Source organism: Geotrypetes seraphini, chromosome 6, assembly GCF_902459505.1.
Source record: "Geotrypetes seraphini chromosome 6, aGeoSer1.1, whole genome shotgun sequence".
NCBI classification, from domain to species: Eukaryota; Metazoa; Chordata; class Amphibia; order Gymnophiona; family Dermophiidae; genus Geotrypetes; species Geotrypetes seraphini.
In genome coordinates this window covers 233,943,201-233,963,553 of record NC_047089.1, presented here as the reverse complement: position 1 = coordinate 233,963,553, position 20,353 = coordinate 233,943,201, and the positions used below count along the sequence as shown (strand labels likewise).

At 48.6% G+C, this 20,353-nt stretch overlaps 1 protein-coding gene across 3 annotated transcripts in view; it reads right to left on the bottom strand.

The window, feature by feature from the left end:
* The window catches only part of TTC3 (tetratricopeptide repeat domain 3), a 280,528-nt gene that overhangs the window by 132,225 nt on the left and 127,950 nt on the right, over nt 1-20,353 (bottom strand). For 2 of the 3 annotated variants that reach the window (XM_033948613.1, XM_033948614.1), the window contains exons 24-25: nt 17,052-17,153; nt 11,696-11,791 (exon numbers count right to left, since the gene is read on the bottom strand). In XM_033948613.1, coding sequence (XP_033804504.1) covers nt 11,696-11,791; nt 17,052-17,153 — 198 coding nt within the window. The remainder of the gene's footprint in view (nt 1-11,695; nt 11,792-17,051; nt 17,154-20,353) is intronic. The other variant, XM_033948616.1, reaches the window with a different exon arrangement.

Genomic DNA, 20,353 nt, shown 5'->3' with positions numbered 1-20,353 from the left:
GGTCCTGCAGCGTCTGATGAACGAAATCTCCCATGCGTGCGAAGTCGGTGCCCCGGAATTTGAGCACCTTTGTTTTTGTAATTGATTTAGGGGATCCTTTCCCAAGGTTGAACCATACCATGTTATGGTCGCTGGAGGCCAGCATATCACCTACCGAGACCTCTGAGACGCTTTCCCCGTTGGTGAGTACCAGATCTAGGATCGCCTGAGCCCTAGTGGGCTCCGTTACCATCTGTCTGAGATGTACTCCTTTTATGGAGGTCAAAAGTCTCCTGCTGCTGCTGGTTGTTGCCGAAAATGTGTTCCAGTCTGCATCAGGCATGTTGAAGTCCCCTAGCAGCACAGTGTCGCCCCGTAGAGTGATATTCTCTATGTCTTCAATTAAATCTGCGCCGTGTCTTCTGGTTGTCTGGGAGGTCTGTAAACCACTCCAAGATACAGGCTTTTTTTGCCATTTCTTGCCAGGTTTACCCAGAGGGACTCCCCGGTATACTTGACATCAGTGATCCTGGTGGTTTTGATGTCCTCTTTAATGTATAGTGCTACCCCTCCACCCAACCTGCCTTCTCTGTCCTGACGAAGTAGATTGTACCCCGGTATAGTCATATCCCACCCATGTACATCCGTGAACCAAGTCTCGGATATTGCCACCACGTCCAGGTTGGCATCTCTTATTTCAGTTTCCAGTTCTAGAATTTTATTACCTAAACTGTGTGCATTAACATACATGGCCCTCCACACTTTGTGTTTGCTGAGTCCCTGTAAGGCTATTCCTGACTGAGTCTGTGTGGCTCCTAGAGAACTGTTTGCAAATTGGGTCCTTACCTCGGAAACAGAGTGTTGACTCGTCCCATCAGGATAGTTCCTTTCCACACCAGTATATGAGTAGGACTCCTCCCCCAACTTACCTAGTTTAAAGCCCTGCGAAGCAGGCGGGCTAGTCGGTGTCCAAAGATGTTCTTACCTCTGCTGGTCAAATGGAGTCCGTCTGGTCCCTATAGTGCCTCTCTATGATCCAGGAATCCGAAGTTCATATCTCGACACCATCCTTGTAGCCATTCGTTTGTTCTCAGGATGCATTCATCTCTGGCTCTTCCCTTGCCTCTAACTGGGAGGATTGATGAGAAGACTACCTGAGCACTCGTCTGCTTCAGCCTCTCTCCCAAGGCTCCGAAGTCTCTGGTGATGGTCTCCGGGGTGTTCCTGGCAGTGTCATTCGTACCTATATGGATAAGAAGCATAGGAAAATGGTCATGAGGTGTAAGTAGTTTACTCAGGCTGGTGGTGACGTCCTGTATTTTGGCTCCAGGCAGACAGCAAACCTCCCTTGAGTGTGCATCCGGTCTGCAGATTGGTCCCTCGGTGCCCCTCAGCATGGAGTCCCCAATGACTATAACTCTGCGCTTCTTCCGTTGTGGGGGGGGAAGTCGGTCAGCAGATGGGGTTGCGTGTTGGGCCTGCTCCTGTTCTTCGAGTTCTTCGTGCTGGGCCTGCTCCTGTACTTTGTCGGCAGCTTCTTCCTGAAGAATCTGGAATCTGTTCTTTAGGACGAGATGAGGGCGCAAGTGACCTGATCCGACCTAGGATAAATGTACTCCTGGGCTTATATAATGCATACTGAGGAGAGACACTGAAAATAATTGTGCAACGTGCAGGAAACCATCCTATGTCTCACTAAGAAAGAGCCCCTGCCACAGGATTAACACCTGACCACAGGGGAGATCAAGCTAATCCATGACATAGGAATATCAAGAATATCAAAGGCAGAGTGTGTCATGCTCTCCTGCGATAATGGAAATGTACTTGACAAAAAATGCTATGGTGCCATCCAGTGTTCCCTCTAAGCGGGCGGGTGTTGTGAGCAAACTTTTTTCACTGTGAGCTAAAAATATCGGGCGCCAGCAAGTTATGAGCCAAATAAATATGTTGCTTTCTACCACAGAACTTCCTTACGTTTGTATGGAATCTATCCCCTTTCAACTTTAGAGAGTGCCCTCTCGTTCTCCCTGCCTTAGCTACTAAGTCTATTCCCTTCAGTACCTTGAATGTTTCTATCATGTCCCCTCTCAATCTCCTCTGCTCAAGGGAGAAGAGGCCCAGTTTCTCTAATCTTTCGCTGTACGGCAACTCCTCCAGCCCCTTAACCATTTTAGTTGCTCTTCTCTGGATCCTTTCGAGTAGTACCGTGTCCTTCTTAAAGTACCAGTGCTGGACGCAGTACTCCAGGTGAGGGCGTACCATGGCCCAGTACAGCAGCATGATAACCTTCTCTGTCTCTTCAGTCCAGCATCTGCCCCTTCCATTCACTGTCTGTCTTTCCCTGCCATCTCTCCTCCTGCCCCCCCCCCCCACCCCCCAATTTGGTCTAGCATCCATCATCTTCCTTCTGTTCCCCTCATGGTCTGGCATCTCTATCCTTCCCTCCCCCCTGTGGTTTTTAGCATATCTCTCTTCTCATTTCCTTCACTCAGATCTGATCATTCTCTGCTCTCTCTTCCCTTTTCTTCTCTGGTCTTCCTTCTCTATTTTCTGCCTCCATCTAAATTAAATTCTTTCTTACTATTTAGTCCCGTTTCCCTCTTTTCACTGTGTCTACACACAGCTTGTCACCCCTTTCCCTCACCCCTCCATTATCTTACTATTTTCTTCCCCCTTTATTTATCTCCTCCTTCCATCCAGTATGTGTTCTTTCCCCACTTCCATTCAGCATCTGCTCTCCCTTCTCAACTGACATCCATCTGCCTTCTGCTCTCTCTCCCTTCTTCTCACTTCCATCATCTGTCCCCTTCTCTCTCTCTCTCTCATCTCCTCCATTCCATCATCTGCCCCTTCTCTCTCTCTCTCTCTCTCCCCCCCCCCCCAACTTCCATCATCTGCCCCCCTTCCCCTCACCTTTGTGGGTCACTTTCTTTCCCCTGAGGGTGGCTCATGTCACAGGGGAAGCTTTGGCCGAGCAGAACCGCTTGATTGACAGTGGAACTTACTTGATTGATGTTGATGCTGGGGCCCGTTGCCGTTTGAAGGAAAAAAAAAAAGGTGGAAAAAAGGAACCTGTAAAGGCGAGAGGAAGGGAAACCTCCAGGACAGCTGCTTTTTGCCCTCCTTCAGCGGCCCAAGAGTTCAGACCAGCAGCGGCAGCTCTGTATGCTTTTAACTTCGGCACAGAGCTGCCCCTAATCAATAGTTTAGCGCGGTTTCATGAGGCAGCCTCGGGGCCTTTGATAGCCGGCCCGCTTCGATGATGCGATGTGGGCCGGCCTAGCAAAGGCCCCGAGGCTGCCTTATGAAACCGCGCTAAACTATTGATTAGGGGCAGCTCTGTGCCGAAGTTAAAAGCATACACAGCTGCCGCTGCTGGTCTGGAGGTGCGGAGACAAGGCAGGAGGCAAACGCGGTGGAAGGCAGGAGTCCCGGCGAAGGCAGGAGTCCCGGCACAGCGACTGCAACAGGAAGTTGCAAGTCAGCTGACGCCGGCCTTTCGTTGCGGCGGGGACCGAATCCTTCGCGGACCGGCAAGATTTTGTTTGCGGACCGGCGGTTGAAGAACTGTGCTCTACACTGTGTGCGCTGTGACGAGAAACTTGTGCGCTGCGAGGTAATATTTTGTGCGCCAGCGCACCCCAGCGCAGCTTAGCGGGAACACTGGTGCCATCCTAAACAGCCTAGGTTTAGGCTCCATTCCATCTATGCCAAAACTAAATAATAAAACTTTAAATTGTATATGCAGAGAAATTCCTCTGTCACAGAGAAGGCACCGTATTTTTTTTTTTTTTTTTTTTTTTTAAACACCACTGCTGGCCAAGAATGACAACATGCCCAGTCCAAGACTAAGGTTTCCAAAGTAGATGACTGAGGCAGCTCGCTGCCAGTCCCAAGGACACATGCCTCTGGACTAAGACGAACTTTGCCATAGAAGATGACTGAAGCAGCACAGAGTCGCCATACCTCAGCCCGAGAATGAACTTGCAATGCAGTGAAGTCACTCGCCAAAACTCTGCCCCAGCAGCAATGGGGAAGCAGGACACAGCAGAAAAGAATACTGCTCTGAGATCCAAGGAGAGCCCGCCAAATTCAAATGGCACCATTTTTTCTTTTCAGACCTGAGGGTCCAAGGACTGCCATAGAGAGCCTGCAGCTAAGTTCCTGAACCCAGGCAGAAGACAAAACATGATCCCAAGAGCCATATGGAGATGGAAAATGACAGCTGCCGAATATAAGAATTGCTGCTGCTGGGTCAGACCAGTGGTCCATCGTTCCCAGCAGTCCATTCCTGCAGCGGCCCTAACTAAGACTAGCCTTACCTGCATACGTTCTGGTTCAGCAGGAACTTGTCTAACTTTGTCTTGAATCCCTGGAGGGTGTTTTCCCCTATAATAGCCTCTGGAAGAGCGTTCCAGGTTTTCACCACTCCCTGGGTGAAGAAGAACTTCCTTACGTTTGTACGGAATCTAGTGTGCCAATGTCCAGCCCCCAGAAAACAGTGGCCCCGTTCAAGAACCTAACGTAAGACGGAACCACAACTAGAAACAGGGGAGGCTCCAACCCAATGAAGTTGTACTGAGGGAGGCTTGTTGCAGGAAGGACAAAAAAGGAGGAAATGGCCAAACACTGTCCCTGAGATCCCATCGAGGAAGAAGCAGCAGTAAAGCACAGTTACTTACCGTAACAGGTGTTATCCAGGGACAGCAGGCAGATATTCTTAACACATGGGTGACGTCACCGACGGAGCCCTCGGTACGGACCTTTTTAACTAGAAGTTTCTAGTTGGCCGCACCGCGCGTGCGCGAGTGCCTTCCCGCCCGACGGAGGAGTGCGTGGTCCCCAGTTAGGATAAGCCAGCTAAGAAGCCAACCCGGGGAGGTGGGTGAGACGTAAGAATATCTGCCTGCTGTCCCTGGATAACACCTGTTACGGTAAGTAACTGTGCTTTATCCCAGGACAAGCAGGCAGCATATTCTTAACACATGGGTGACCTCCAAGCTAACAAAGAGGGAGGGGGGATGGTTGGCCATCATGAAAATAAATTCTGTAACACCGATTGGCCGAAGTGACCATCCCGTCTGGAAAAGGCATCCAGACAGTAGTGAGTAGTGAACGTGTGAACTGAGGACCAAGTGGCAGCCTTGCAGATTTCCTCGATGGGCGTGGAACGGAGGAAAGCTACAGAAGCAGCCATAGCTCGGACTCTGTGGGCCGTGACAGCACCTTCCAGTGAGAGACCGGCCCGAGCATAGCAGAATGCAATACAGGCAGCAAGCCAATTTGAAAGTGTCCGTTTGGAGACAGGACGACCCAAACGGTTGGGATCGAAAGACAAAAATAGCTGAGGGGATGTACGGTGAGCTCTGGTACGATCAAGGTAGTAAGCAAGGGCACGCTTACAGTCCAGCGTGTGCAACGCCTGTTCTCCAGGGTGCGAGTGAGGCTTAGGGAAGAAGACGGGCAGCACAATAGACTGGTTAAGGTGAAAAGCCGAGACCACCTTGGGAAGGAATTTAGGGTGGGTACGCAGAACAACCTTGTCATGGTGAAAAACAGTGAACGGTGGGTCGGCAACCAGTGCATGCAGTTCGCTAACCCTCCTGGCAGAGGTGATGGCAATTAGGAAAAGCACCTTCCAGGTAAGGAGCCTGAGCGAAGTTGTGGCAAGAGGCTCAAATGGAGGTTTCATGAGTGCTGAGAGAACCACATTCAGGTCCCAGACGACAGGAGGAGGCTTGAGAGGCGGTTTGATATTGAAGAGCCCTCTCATAAACCTGGAAACCAGAGGATGAGCCGTGAGGGGTTTTCCGAGAACAGGCTCATGAAACGCAGTGATGGCACTGAGGTGGACTCTGATGGAGGTAGTTTTGAGGCCAGCATTGGACAGCGAGAGCAAATATTCCAATACAGTTTCCACCGCTAAGGAGGTGGGTTCCTGATGATGCCGGAGACACCACGAGGAGAATCTGGTCCATTTCTGATGGTAACATTGGAGGGTGGCCGGTTTCCTGGAGGCGTCCAAGATGAGGCGGACCGGCTGAGATAGATTCTCTGGAGAGGTCAGCCCGAGAGAAACCAAGCTGTCAGGTGGAGCGAAGACAGATTGGGATACAGTAGAGACTGATGCCGCTGCGTAAGTAGAGTAGGAAACACAGGAAGAGGAATGGGCTCCCTGGAGCTGAGTTGGAGCAGGAGGGAGAACCAGTGTTGGCGAGGCCACCGAGGAGCGATGAGAATCATGGTGGCGTTGTCCTTGCGGAGTTTGGACAAGGTCCGCAACATCAGAGGAAGTGGAGGGAATGCATACAGGAACCGATCCCTCCAATCGAGCAGGAATGCATCCGGGGCCAGACGGTGAGGAGAGAAGAGTCTGGAACAGAAGAGGGGCAGTTGATGATTGTGAGGTGCTGCAAAGAGGTCCACCTGCGGAGTGCCCCATCGAGCAAAGATGGAGAGCAGAGTCGGAGGGTCCAACGTCCACTCATGAGGTTGAAGGATGCGGCTGAGATTGTCGGCCAGGGAGTTCTGTTCGCCCTGGATATAGACCGCCCTGAGAAAGAGATTGCGGTCCGTGGCCCAGGTCCAGATGCGTAGAGCCTCCAAACAAAGGGGGCGAGATCCGGTGCCGCCTTGCTTGTTTATGTAGTACATGGCGACTTGATTGTCTGTGCACAGGAGGAGGACTTGAGGATAGAGGAGATGTTGGAAAGCCTTGAGGGCGTAGAACATGGCTCTGAGTTCCAGGAAATTGATGTGATGACGACGCTCCTGTGGGGTCCAAAGTCCCTGGGTGCGTAGATCTCCTAGGTGAGCTCCCCACGCATAGGGGGACGCATCCGTGGTGATGATCATAGAGTGAGGGGGTAGATGAAAAAGTAGACCCCTGGAAAGATTTGAGGAGTTCAACCACCATTGGAGAGATTGCTGAAGAGATGATGTCACAGAGATGGGATGAGAAAGAAGATCCGTAGTCTGTGACCATTGGTTGGCGAGAGTCCACTGAGGCGTGCGAAGGTGGAGACGTGCCAGAGGAAGGACATGCACCGTCGAGGCCATGTGACCTAGGAGGACCATCATCTGTCGGGCAGGAATGGAGGGATGCATGAGCACCTGACGACAGAGGTGGAGCAGGGTCCGCTGACGATCGGAGGGGAGAAAAGCCCTCATTAGTGTGGTGTCCAGAACCGCTCCAATGAATTGAAGTCGCTGGGTGGGAAGCAGATGCGACTTGGGATAGTTGATCTCGAACCCCAGGAGGTGGAGGAGAGAGATGGTGTGATGAGTAGCCTGTAGCACAAGTTGAGATGAAGGTGCTTTCACCAACCAATCGTCCAAGTAGGGGAACACCTGGAGGTTGTGAGACCTGAGGAAGGCCGCTACCACTATAAGGCACTTGGTGAAGACCCTGGGTGAGGAAGCGAGGCCGAACGGTAGCACTTTGTACTGATAGTGGTGGTGCAGCACCTGGAACCGCAGGTAGCGGCGAGAATTCTGATTGATGGAGATGTGAGTGTAGGCCTCTTTGAGGTCCAGGGAACATAGCCAGTCGTGTTGAGAAAGAAGAGGGTAGAGCGTGGCAAGGGAGAGCATTCTGAACTTCTCCTTGACCAGACACTTGTTGAGGTCCCTGAGATCGAGAATGGGACGGAGGTCTCCCGTCTTTTTGGGTACCAGGAAGTAGCGGGAGTAGAATCCCTGACCCCTTTGATCTAGAGGTACTTCTTCGATGGCATTGAGAAGGAGGAGGGATTGAACCTCCCTCAGGAGGAGGGGGGTTTGAGATGAGTGTGAAGCAGACTCTACGGGAGGGTTGTCTGATGGAAGAGTCTGGAAGTTGAGAGAGTAGCCGTGGCGGATGATGTTGAGGACCCACTGGTCCGATGTGATGACCTCCCAACGGCTGGAGAATATGGTGAGACGACCTCCGATTGGTTGTGGAAGAGGTAGCAAGGGTGGATGACTGGCTATGCCCTGGAGAGAAGAGTCAAAAGGGCTGGGATTGCTTAGCAGGCTGGAGAGGCTTGGAGGGTTGAGTGGCCTGAGAACGAGCCTGGGTATGGTGCTGTTGTTGACGGGGCCGCCGAGGTTGTTGAGGAGGCGGATTGAGTGGCCTGGCTGAGAACCTGCGCTGATAAGAAGACTGAGGTCGATAAGGACGGGCAGGCGGAGCCTTCTTCTTAGGTTTTATCAGGGTGTCCCACCTGGTTTCATGGGCGGAGAGTTTCTGGGTGGTGGAATCCAGTGACTCACCAAAAAGTTCATCCCCGAGACATGGGGCGTTGGCTAGACGATCCTGGTGGTTGATGTCCAGGTCGGAGACTCTCAGCCAGGCCAGGCGGCGCATGGCTACGGCCATGGCAGAGGCACGGGAGGTGAGCTCGAATGAGTCGTATATCGAGCGGACCATAAACTTGCGCAATTGAAGAAGGCCAGAGATGTGCTGTTGGAACAGTGGAACCTTGCGCTCCGGGAGGTATTTCTGAAGGGCGGACAGCTGCTGAACCAAATGTTTCATGTAAAATGAAAAATGGAATGAATAATTATTTGCCCTGTTGGCCAGCATGGCATTCTGGTAGAGCCTCTTGCCAAACTTGTCCATGGTCTTACCCTCTCTGCCAGGAGGGGTAGAGGCATAGACACTGGAGCCCTGAGTCTTTTTCAAGGTGGATTCAACAAGAAGGGACTCATGGGGCAATTGAGACTTGTCGAACCCTGGGATAGGGATGACTCGATAGAGGTTGTCCAGTTTACGGGGGGCCCCCGGTACCGTAAGGGGATTCTCCCAGTTTTTGTAAAAAGTCTCCCGTAGGATGTCATGCACGGGAAGTTTGAGGAATTCTTTAGGAGGTTGTTCGAAATCTAAAGCCTCCAGGAAGGCTTGAGACTTCTTTGAGTCAGATTCCAAAGGAAGGGACAGGGCTGCAGACATCTCCCTCAGAAATTTAGAAAATGAGGACTGCTCCGGTTTGGAGGTGGCATCGGGTGCCGACGGGTCCTCATCAGATGAGGAGGGATCCTCCTCGGTACCGAGAGGGGATTCCTCCCATAAGTCAGGGTCCCGGACCTCTGGTGCATGTCGGGACACCGGGGTGGAAGGTGCGGTATGGCGGGTCTTGGATAAAGATTTCCCAGAACGCACCGAAACGGTACCAGGAGAGGAAGATCGGCGTCGATCCCGGTCCCGGGAAGAATGACGCACTTCTTGGTGCCGAGGAGGATCCGATGTGGTATGGGAGTGAACCACTGGATGGGTATGAAGCTGCTCAGCCGAAAGAATCGGCATGGAGGTGTTGATAGGTACCGAAGGGGTGGATACCGGGGGCTCGGTACGGGGCTCGGGCCGGTCTGGTACCGGAAGGAGCAGTGCCAGGATAGTGGGCAACAGGTGCTCGAGTTGTTGCTGTAACTGTTCCTGGAGTTGTACCTTTAAGATGGCCGAGATACGGTCATCTAGGGGTGGCATCGGAACCGCTTTCTTTTTCTTCGGTTCCTTAGATGCCGCTCCACGCCCCGGCGATGAGGAGGCCGATGACGAGGCACTCACCGAGATCGGGGCGGAGCGCTTGCGGGACCGGTGCGATGCCGGCAAGGTCAGCGTCGCCACCGTAGTTGGAGGGCGCTCGAGGGAAGAGGAAGGCTTCTTAGCCGGCTTACCTGGCGCCAGAGACGCCGATGTGGGGTCGGGCGGTGTCGAAGTAGACGGTGCCGATTTCTGTGGTGTCGATGTCGAGGAGTCCATCGCCGACCCGGAGCCGAAGAGAAGAGTTTGTTGAATTCTTCGGTTTTTAAGGGTTCTCTTTTGAAGAGTAGCACAGCGGGTGCAGGAGTCCGCCCGATGCTCCGGACCCAAACACTGTAAACACCAATTGTGTGGGTCAGTGATGGAGATCGGGCGTGCACACCGCTGGCACTTTTTAAAACCGACCTGCGGGGGCATGAAGGGGAAAACGGCCTCCGCAAAATCGAACCCCGAGGCCTGTATAATGGCAACAGGCCCCGCCGGGGCAAAATCGAAAAGGCGAAAAAAAGCAAGTTTTTTTTTTTTTTACAAAGCAAAAGAAAAAGATACCCGAAGGCAAAAGAAGAAAAATTAGGAAAAAAGCGCGAGCGGGAAGGCAAAAAAGTGGTTTCAACGGCCGTTGAAAAAACACACGCGTCTTCTTCGCTCCGCGGAAACGAAGAAACTGGGGACCACGCACTCCTCCGTCGGGCGGGAAGGCACTCTCGCACGCGCGGTGCGGCCAACTAGAAACTTCTAGTTAAAAAGGTCCGTACCGAGGGCTCCGTCGGTGACGTCACCCATGTGTTAAGAATATGCTGCCTGCTTGTCCTGGGATAAACAGAGTATCTGCTGGGAAGAAGAAACCACTGCAGGAAGGAATGGAAAAAGGAGGCAGGAACATCAACATGCAGTACCACCCCTACATTTAGGATGCGATTAAACACTCCAAATTCCCATGGTGTGGTTGTTTCAGTTTGGCCAAAAGAACACTGCACTTCCTCTGGGTTTAACAACTCTTAGATTTTTTTTTTTGAGTGAGGAGGGAGGAAGGAATGCAGGACAACTTAACCAGAGTGCAGGACAAATTAATCAGCGTCTAGACAGGCATATAAAGTAAATCTAAAACTGCCAAGTTTCTATCTGGCACTGTTTTAAACCTTTGAGAGATTATTGTATTATGTAATACACCAATCTCTGCTTCTTGTGAACTGGAAAGTACATACGGTTTCAAAAGAAAAAGTGATTTATTTATGGATATGGTACTGGGAAGTCCATTATGCATCAACCTCCTATCTTGCCAGAAACTGTTTTCAATAAGTACTCAGATCTAATGTTTACAAGTTTGTTTGGGGTTTATTCCTTAAAACCCCCCCCCCCCAAAAAAAAAAAAAAACAACAAAAACAACAACACTTTGGTAGGTTTATTTTATTATCATTTACCAATGCTTAACTATAAGATTAACAGAGTGCAAAAAGCTGATAGTATAGGCCTTTTCTAGAAGTTTTGTCAAGATACCTGACTGACAGCTTGTAACATATCCAAGGCGCTTCTGGTGCAAAACAGATAAAGGGGAATCCACAGGCAGACAGATGTTTCTGAACAGCAAGTCAATTATTCAGTCGGATTTCCCTGGCTTTCCTTAATCATGGACCCAGTGAAATCTATTTTAACCCCTTGGGCATGTTGTTCTTTAACTGTCTCACTGTGCAGTCAGCAAGAAGCACTATCACTGCTCAAGTCTGTGCTACCTGATATAGTTCACTGGATAAAAAGAGAAACCTATTTTGCAACTGTTGGCAACGTACCTGCTCACCCTACATGTTAAAATCATTTTTACATTCAGAGGGAGGAAACAGATTATGAATGATGCCCACTTTCTGAAGCCCATGCAAAAACAAAACACAGAAGTGGCACTGCAAAGTCCCTCCTCGAGGGCCGCAATCTAGTCGGGTTTTCAGAATTTCCCCAATGAATATGCATGAGATCTCTTTGCATGCACTGCTTTCATTGTATGCTAATAGATCTCTTGCATATTCATTGGGGAAATCCTGAAAACCCGACTGGATTGCAGCCCTCGAGGAGGGACTGACACCCCTGCACTTGAGTGACTAGAGACTAAACTGTTTTCTAAGTAGAAATCATTTTATCTTGCCAAATAAATTGCACAATTCTCCCTCACTAGTGAATCAATGCTGGTTCTGCACATTTACCTCACACTTCACAATACCATTGTTGTTGAAGATGATGATATGATATATTTTGCCCACACAATCAGGTGTAAAACACTGCTCTTCAAGGAAATCCTGCTGGAGAGAATGTTTAAAAAAACAAACAAACAAACCAAAAAAAGAAGAATTGAATCAGTACTGTGAAAATTATCTGGACAAATCCAAAAGCTAATTATCGCCCATCTCCCACAATAAATCAAAACTCTGCAAACCAATGTTCTCCTACTGAACCTCAAGCATGGAACAAGGAAAGTGGCATCATAGCAAATAATTTCAGGGATCTCACTGTCGCATGTGTACCCAACGCCAGAAGGACAACATGAAACTGGACATACATTTCCAGGAATATGTCTGGAAAGCGATAGAATCTAAACAAGCTGCCAACATAAACAGTATTAAGGTATTATACAGGCAATCCCCGGGTTAAGAACAAGTTACGTTTTAAAAGCTGTTCTTCAGTCGAGTTTCTATGTAACTCAGAACTTGTAGATTTTAAGATTCTCGCTGCTTACCTCTGCTCCCAGCTGACAAAAGGGCCAAATGTCCCTACCCGTGTTCCCTCTAAGGTACAACATGCACAACCACACACTGTTCTTAATGTGGCCAGGCATCATTCCTGAATCTGCTGCCGGGGAAGTGTAGGAGTCAATGGCACTGGAAATGCTGCTCAGTGAAATCAAATGAAGCCTCAACTGCGTTCTTAAGTGTGAGTCGTACATAAGTCAGGCATCTATAACTTGGGGATGGCCTGTACTTGACTCACATAAGAACATAAGCGTTGCCATAGGCCCCTCAAGCCCAGTATCCTGTTTCCATCAGGGGCCAACCCAGGTCACAAGTGCCTGGCAAGATCCCAAGGAGTAGCAACATTCTAGAGCTGATATTGTGATGTCATAAAGCCTCATTCCATCAATGCCTTAGAGCCAACTCCATCAGTGATGTCACAACAGCTTGGTTATTTCTATACAGGCAATACCCAGGTTAAGAATGAGTTAGGTTTTAAAAGCTGTTCTTCAGTCGGATTTGTTTGTAACTCAGAGCTTATAGATTTTAAGGTTCTTGCTGCTTACCTCTGCTCCCAGCTGACAAAAAGGCCAACTGTCCCTACCCGTGTTCCCTCTAAGGTACAACATGCACAACCACACACTGTTCTTAATGTGGCCAGGCATCATTCCTGAATCTGTGTAGGAGTCTATGCCACTGGAAATGCTGCTCAGTGAAATCAACCACATTCTTAGGTACAAGTCGTACTTAAGTCAGGCGTCTGTAACTCGGGTGACTGCCTGTATTGTTGGCATCTCAACCCAGTTAGACAATCATACCTATCCTACAAGTTTCCCCTTAAGGTTGGTGCTTATGTGGGGACATGGGTACAACGGGTCTGTTGAAAGAGCAATGTAATATATCAGCATCTGTGGGAAAAGGTTACTAAGGTTACCAGAAACAAAATGAGATTTTAATAAATTCTGTTAGGGCAAACAATCTGTAATACAACAGTTTCAACCCCATCCTTTTGTGTGAAAAAATAAAGGGCTCCTTTTACGAAGGTGCACTAGGGTTTTTAGCGCACACACAAAATTACCGTGCACTATAGCCGAAAATCTACCGCCTCCCAAAAAGGAGGCGGTAGTGGCTAGCGCGCTCGGGAATTTAACGTGCGCAATGAATATCCATGAGATCTATGTGCATGCACTGCTTTCAATGCATATTCATTGGGGAAATCTTGAAAACCCGACTGGATTGCGGCCCTCAAGGAGGGACTTTGAGATCCCTGGTCTAATGGATGAGTGCATGCAGGTAAATGGGAGAAAATATGGACTCCTTTCCTACTTAACTGAACATGAAGCGTTTTCTTCGCATTTCATCCTTATTTGGCAACTTTGAAAACAGATGGCTGAGGAGAGATATGATGGAGGTCTACAAAATCCTGACTGGTGTAGAACGGGAAAAGTGAATCATTTTTTACTGCCTGCTCCGGTGACGAGTCCATGGGGGGAATCTGGAGGACAAGATGGGGTGCTCTGGCTGTGCTGTTTCGATCTGGCATGAAATCTACTTTTGTTCCATATCTCAGACGATGAAAAGACGATCTTCTAGAGCAGTGGTTCTCAACCCTGTCCTAAGGGACCCCCAGCCAGTTGGGTTTTCGAGATATTCCTAATGAATATGCCTAAGACACATTTGCATGCATGTTTCCTCCATTATATGCAAATTTCTCTCATGCATATTCATTAGGGATATCCTGAAAGCCCAACTGGCTGGGAGTCCCCTAGGACAGGGGTAGGCAATTCTAGTCCTCGAGAGTCAGAGTCAGGTCAGGTTTTCAGGATATCCACAATGAATAGGTATGAGATGGATCTGCATGCACTGCCTCCTTGAGATGCAAATCTATCTCATGCATATTTATTGTGAATATCCTGACAACCTGACCTGGCTCCGGCTCTTGAGGACCGGAATTGCCTACCCCTGCCCTAGGATAGGATTGAAAAGCACTGTTCTAGAGACTTAAAACTGAACGATTCGAAATGCGGGTAGTTTTCATCTAACAGGGTCCTTTCTTTAAATCATTTTTATCATTAGTTTTAATTGTTTTGTTTGTCTTTATTTTGGTCTAATTTTGTTATTTTGTTTTTAGTTTTATCTTTCTAGGGTTTTGATTATGTATTTAACTGATCTCTTTTTTTTTCCTTTTTTTATCTTTATTGTTTATACAGGTGCTTTACCTGGATTGTGAGCCAGATGGACAGTTAGGGAAGTTTTCAAGCACCTAATATTTTATTATTTGTGAACCGCTATGAACTTCGAAGAGGTATTGGAGGTAGACAAATAAAAAATAGTCTTGTACTGTATTGTACAAAGACTAGGGGACACTCAATGAAGTTTCACGGAAATGCATTTAAATAGGAGGATATATTTTTTTTACTCAATGAATAATTAAGCTCTGGAACTCACTGCCAAAGGATGTAGTAACAGCAGATAGTGTAGCTTAGAATTTATGATAGGCGTTTCAACAAATTTTAATAAAACTTGGAAACTTAGCGGGGTTTTAAAAAAAAAAACAAAAAACGGTTTGGATAAGTTCCTGGAGAAAAAGTTCAAAGTCTGCTACTGAGACAGTCATGGGGAAGCCACTGCTTGCCCTGGAATCTTATATTCTTCTTAGCTGGTTACTACAGAACTTGTCTTTGCTGACCTTTGTTTATAAGTTACAGTGTGGACCTGGGTATGGAGCAATTAAAGGGAGTCTATAGATATTGGAAAAATGGTCTCTCTTCAAAATTAGCAATGTTACTTACCGTAACAGTTGTTATCCAGGGACAGCAGGCAGCTATTCTCACTAGTGGGTGATGTCATCCGACAGAGCCCCGATGCGGACGTCTCACAAGCATACTTGCTTGAAGAAACATCAGAAGTTTCGAGATGCTCGCACCGCGCATGCGCGAGTGCCTTCCCGCCTGATGCACCGGGCGCATCTCCTCAGTTCAGGTAGCTAGCAGAGAAGCCAATCCAGGGGAGGTGGGTGGGACGTGAGAATAGCTGCCTGCTGTCTCTGGATAACAACTGTTACGGTAAGTAACATTGCTTTATCCCAGGACAAGCAGGCAGATATTCTCACTAATGGGTGACCTCCAAGCTAACCTCAATGGGATGGTGGGAGAGTTGGCAACTTAGGAGAATAAATTTTTTTTGGAGGGGGGAAAATAATAAACGACAGAATGAAAACACACGATTAAGAGAAAACAAACTCAAAACCGTGGTACTAGAAGGCAAGAACACGGGTTCACTCAGCGCAGAGAGTTGAAGCAAACTTCTCAGCTCTGCGGAAAGAAAAGAACTGAGGAGACGCGCCCGGTGCATCAGGTGGGAAGGCACTCGCGCATGCGCGGTGCGGGCATCTCGAAACATCTGAAGTTTCTTCAAGCAAGTATGCTTGTGAGACGTCCGCATCGAGATTCTGTTGGATGACATCACCCACTAGTGAGAATATCTGCCTGCTTGTCCTGGGATAATAACCATTACTCACATAATAGACTTGTACAGTAAAGCCCACTGCGCTTACAGGAAGTGCTCAGAGATGTGTAGCCCAGCAAAGAGCGAAAGCCCCCATAGCGGGATCCACCACCCAATCACTACAAATGTAGTAAGTCAAAAAAAGTTATTATTTTCAACTTGTACATTCTTAATGTTGAAAATGAAATTGTCCCTTTATCTTAGCCTTTTGGAACTCAATTTGGGATCAAGTAAATTGTTTATTGGAAAAGCATGTGGCATTATCTTATGATACAGTACTATTTGGTATGTCAATGAGGAAAAAGAGCCAAATATCACATAACAATAAACTTTTATTGATAATGACAGGAGTCGCCATTCAGCATATCAGAAGTAATTGGAAAAATTACAGTAGACTCAATTACAATTTCTGGTGGAACTCATTATGTCACATATAAAATGGAAAGAGCAATAGCTATACAACAAGGAAGATATAAGAAATTTAATAAAATTTGGGAGCCATTAACTTCTTATTGTAATAAATAAACACCATTTTCTATTGTAACATACACCGTCTAATGATTGGGGGGAGGGGGAGGTATATTTTACATTTTTCTTATTGGGGAAATAATAGAGGAATGATGGGAGGGGAGGGTGGTAATTTTATGTATTGTAAGATAAATCAGAAAGATTGTCAAGTGATGTGTTTAATTGTATTGTTTTATTGTTTGTGCACTTGATGTAAGATTGAAAACGAATAAGAATTTGAAAAAAAAAAGAAAATGAAATTTGAAACATCACCACTTAGCTTTAAAGTCCCTTTAAGGGTCCCTTTTTGACATTAAGAATGTACAAGTTGAAAATAACAATCTTTTTTGACTTACTACATTTGCAATGATTGGGTGGTGGGTCTCGCTATAGGGGCTTTTGCTCTTGGCTAGGCCTACACATCTCTGAGCACTAGTTGTAAGCACAGTGGGCTTTACTGTACAAGTCTATTATGTGAGTAATGGGAGTCCATTTTCCCAATATCTATGCATTCTTCTTCTGGATATTTTTTGCTATAGAAGTGGTAGTTCCTTGACTATTCATTCAGGTGTTTAAAAATTTCACCAACATATAGGGTTTCTCTGACATATTCTTAACTGGGAGTTTATGTCTGTATTAATCTTTTTTCTCTGTTATCAGTGCGATTACTCTGTTTTGCATTTGTTTGGAACAATGTTAATGACATTCTCTAAAACAGAAACAAATCATTTGACAGCCCCTAAGATGCATGCTCATGTGTAGGGTTTTGAGGGCATCGAGCTCAACATAGAAATGAAGACGACGACTTTACTGGTCTTACCCTGTCGCTTCTGTCAGGATACATTGTTGCTTTCAGCTTCTTCCAACAGCCGATATGAAATTCCACTTTACAGAGCTGGCAACAGATCAGGCGAACAAATCCCTGAATACCAGGAACCATAAAAAAAAAAAAAAAGTAAAACGTGAAACGGCGTGTAGGCAAGCATTACATAAACATATCCAAAAAAAATGCTGAGGAGTTTACGTCTCCAAATGGGTCGATTTTGCGCATACCATGACAGTAATGAACCTCAATCACAAGCCAGGGTACATGGAATAATGTCTCTAAACTGACCTACAACGTGTTTAGGAAAGCCATAAAAACTGCCTTATTTGATAGATTTATCACCTGAACAATAACTACACTAAACACAAGCCATTTCTATTACTTCTAATATGTCCACTCTTGCGTATAATGTTGTATTTTTAACAAAACTGTACATTGTAATTCACTGTATTTTAAGAACCTGCATATTGTAACTCGCTAATTGTCCAGTTCTCTTCAGTGAGAACCGCCTAGAAGTCACATGATTATGGCGGTATAGAAAAATAAGGAGAAATTAGGTTCTTACCTGCTAATTTACTTTCTTTTAGCTTCTCCAGACCAGTAGAGGTTAACTTTACGAATGGGTATATATCTAATCATGACCAGCAGGTGGAGACTGAAAACAAAACTTTGGGACAGTATATCCTAGCCCCTCCTCTCTATTTCCCTCAGTCTGCCGAATAGCCAAGCAGAACCAAGAACTGGAAAACAACAGAGAGAAAAAACAATACTCCGAAAGGAGTAACAAATAACATACCCAAAATGCTGTTGGAAAATGCAGAGGAGAAATTCCCGAAGGAAGAATGTCCCCACAGCTCGCCAGCTAAGCCAGCCGAGCCACAGCCGCTGTTCTTCACTTCTCCCCGGCCCTAGAAAAATACTAGAACCCGCAGCAAAAACCAAAAACTGCCCGCGCAACAGCCCCAACAACAACAACAACAGACAGGGTGGGGACCTCTACTGGTCTGGAGAAGCTAAAAGAAAGTAAATTAGCAGGTAAGAACCTAATTTCTCCTTCTTTAGCACTCTCCAGACCAGTAGAGGTTAACTTTACGAATGGGACGTACCAAAGCAGTCCCTCTCACGGGCGGGACCCCCGAAGGGCCGATACCAGTACACGCTCACCGAACACCGCGTCCCGACGCGCCTGCACATCAACCCGATAATGACGAACAAAGGAATGCAAGGAGGACCAAACCGCAGCCTTACAAATATCCACTGGAGGCACGAGCGACGACTCAGCCCAAGAAGCCGCCTGACCCCGAGTGGAATGAGCCTTGAGAAACTCCGGAACAGGCTGCTGTTTCAGAAGATAAGCGGAAGCAATCGTCTCCTTGATCCAGCGCGCAATAGTAGCCTTAGAAGCGCCAGCTCCCCGACGAGGACCCGCCAGGAGGACAAAGAGATGATCGGACTTCCGGAATTCCTGGGTCCGCTGCACATAAGAGCGAAGGACCCGACCGACATCCAACTTGCGCAGCTGCCGTTGCTCAGAAGAGCCCTCCCGGCCACCCAAGACCGGGAGAACCACCGATTGATTGACATGAAAAAGAGAAACAACCTTCGGCAGAAAGGAAGGAACAGGCCGCAAGACGACCCGCTCCCTAGAAAACTCCAAGAAGGGAGCCCTACAAGAGAAAGCCTGCAGCTCAGAAACACGCCTAGCAGAAGTAATGGCCACCAAAAAGACCGCCTTCAAAGTAAGGTCCTTCAAAGAACAGTCGTCCAAGGGCTCGAAAGGCGGACGCACCAAAACAGAGAGAACCAGATTAAGATCCCAAGAGGGAACCGAGGGCCGTAGGGGAGGCCTAAGCAACTTGGCCGCCCGCAAAAACCGAATCACATCAGGAAGAGCCGATAAACGCTGACCTGACACCAACCCTCGAAAAGCCGACAGGGCCGCAAGATGAACCCGGAGAGAAGACCAAGCCAGGCCTCTATCCAGGCCATCCTGCAAGAACTCCAGAATGTTAGGCAGAGAAGCGCGAAAAGAGGTCACTCCCCGCGCCCGACACCATTCCTCAAAGAGACGCCAAACCCGCACATAAGCCCGAGAGGTAGAAAGCTTCCGGGACCCCAACAGTGTAGAGATCACCTTGTCTGAATATCCCTTCTTGCTAAGGCGACCCCTTTCAAGAGCCACGCCGTAAGACAGAAGGGAGACGGGTCGAACATGGGAATGGGACCCTGCATCAGAAGGTCGTCCGAGAGAGGCAGAGGAAGAGGATCCGCTACCAGGTGCCTCACCAGATCCGCATACCACGGACGGCGAGGCCAATCCGGCGCCACCAGCACCACCAAACCCGGATGGTGAACAATGCGAAGAAGCACCCTGCCCACCAGCGGCCAAGGAGGGAACACATACAACAGCCCCTCCATTGGCCACTGCTGGACCAGAGCATCCAGACCCTCGGCCAGACCGTCCCTGCGACGACTGAAGAAGCGGGGCACTTTGGCGTTGCCACCCGTGGCCATCAGGTCCATCAGGGGCTGCCCCCAAGCCTGCACTATCAACTGAAACGCCTCGGTGCCGAGACACCACTCTCCTGGATCTAGGAAGTGACGACTGAGGAAGTCTGCCTGAACATTTTCTACCCCGGCTATATGAGAGGCCGAGAGGTCCAGCAGATGGGATTCCGCCCAAACCATGAGCAGAGCCGCCTCCTGCGCCACCTGAGTGCTCTTGGTGCCCCCCTGACGATTGACATAAGCCACCGCCGTGGCATTGTCCGACATCACTCTGACCGACTTGCCCAGCAACAGGGAGTGGAAAGCCAACAGCGCCAGACGGACCGCTCTGGTCTCCAACACGTTGATCGACCAGGCGGCCTCCTCCGCGGACCAGGTGCCCTGAGCTGAGTGACCCAAACACTGAGCCCCCCAACCCAGGAGACTCGCATCCGTCAGGAGCACCGTCTACTGCGGGAGATCCAGACCCACCCCCTGAACTAGGTGAGGGGTCTGGAGCCACCAACGCAGACTGCAGCGCGCCAAGCCTCGCAGGGGAACCGGAACATCCATCCCGTGCCTCTGGGGAGACCACCTCCGGAGCAGAGCATACTGGAGAGGACGCATGTGGGCCCGCGCCCACCTCACCACGTCCAGGGACGCCGCCATCGACCCCAAGACCTGGAGGAAATCCCGCGCCCGAGGACACCGGGACGCCAAAAGCAGGCGAAACTGAGATTGCAATTTGCTCACCCGGCCCTCTGGGAGGAAGACCTTCCCCAAGGAGGTGTCGAACAGCACCCCTAGGT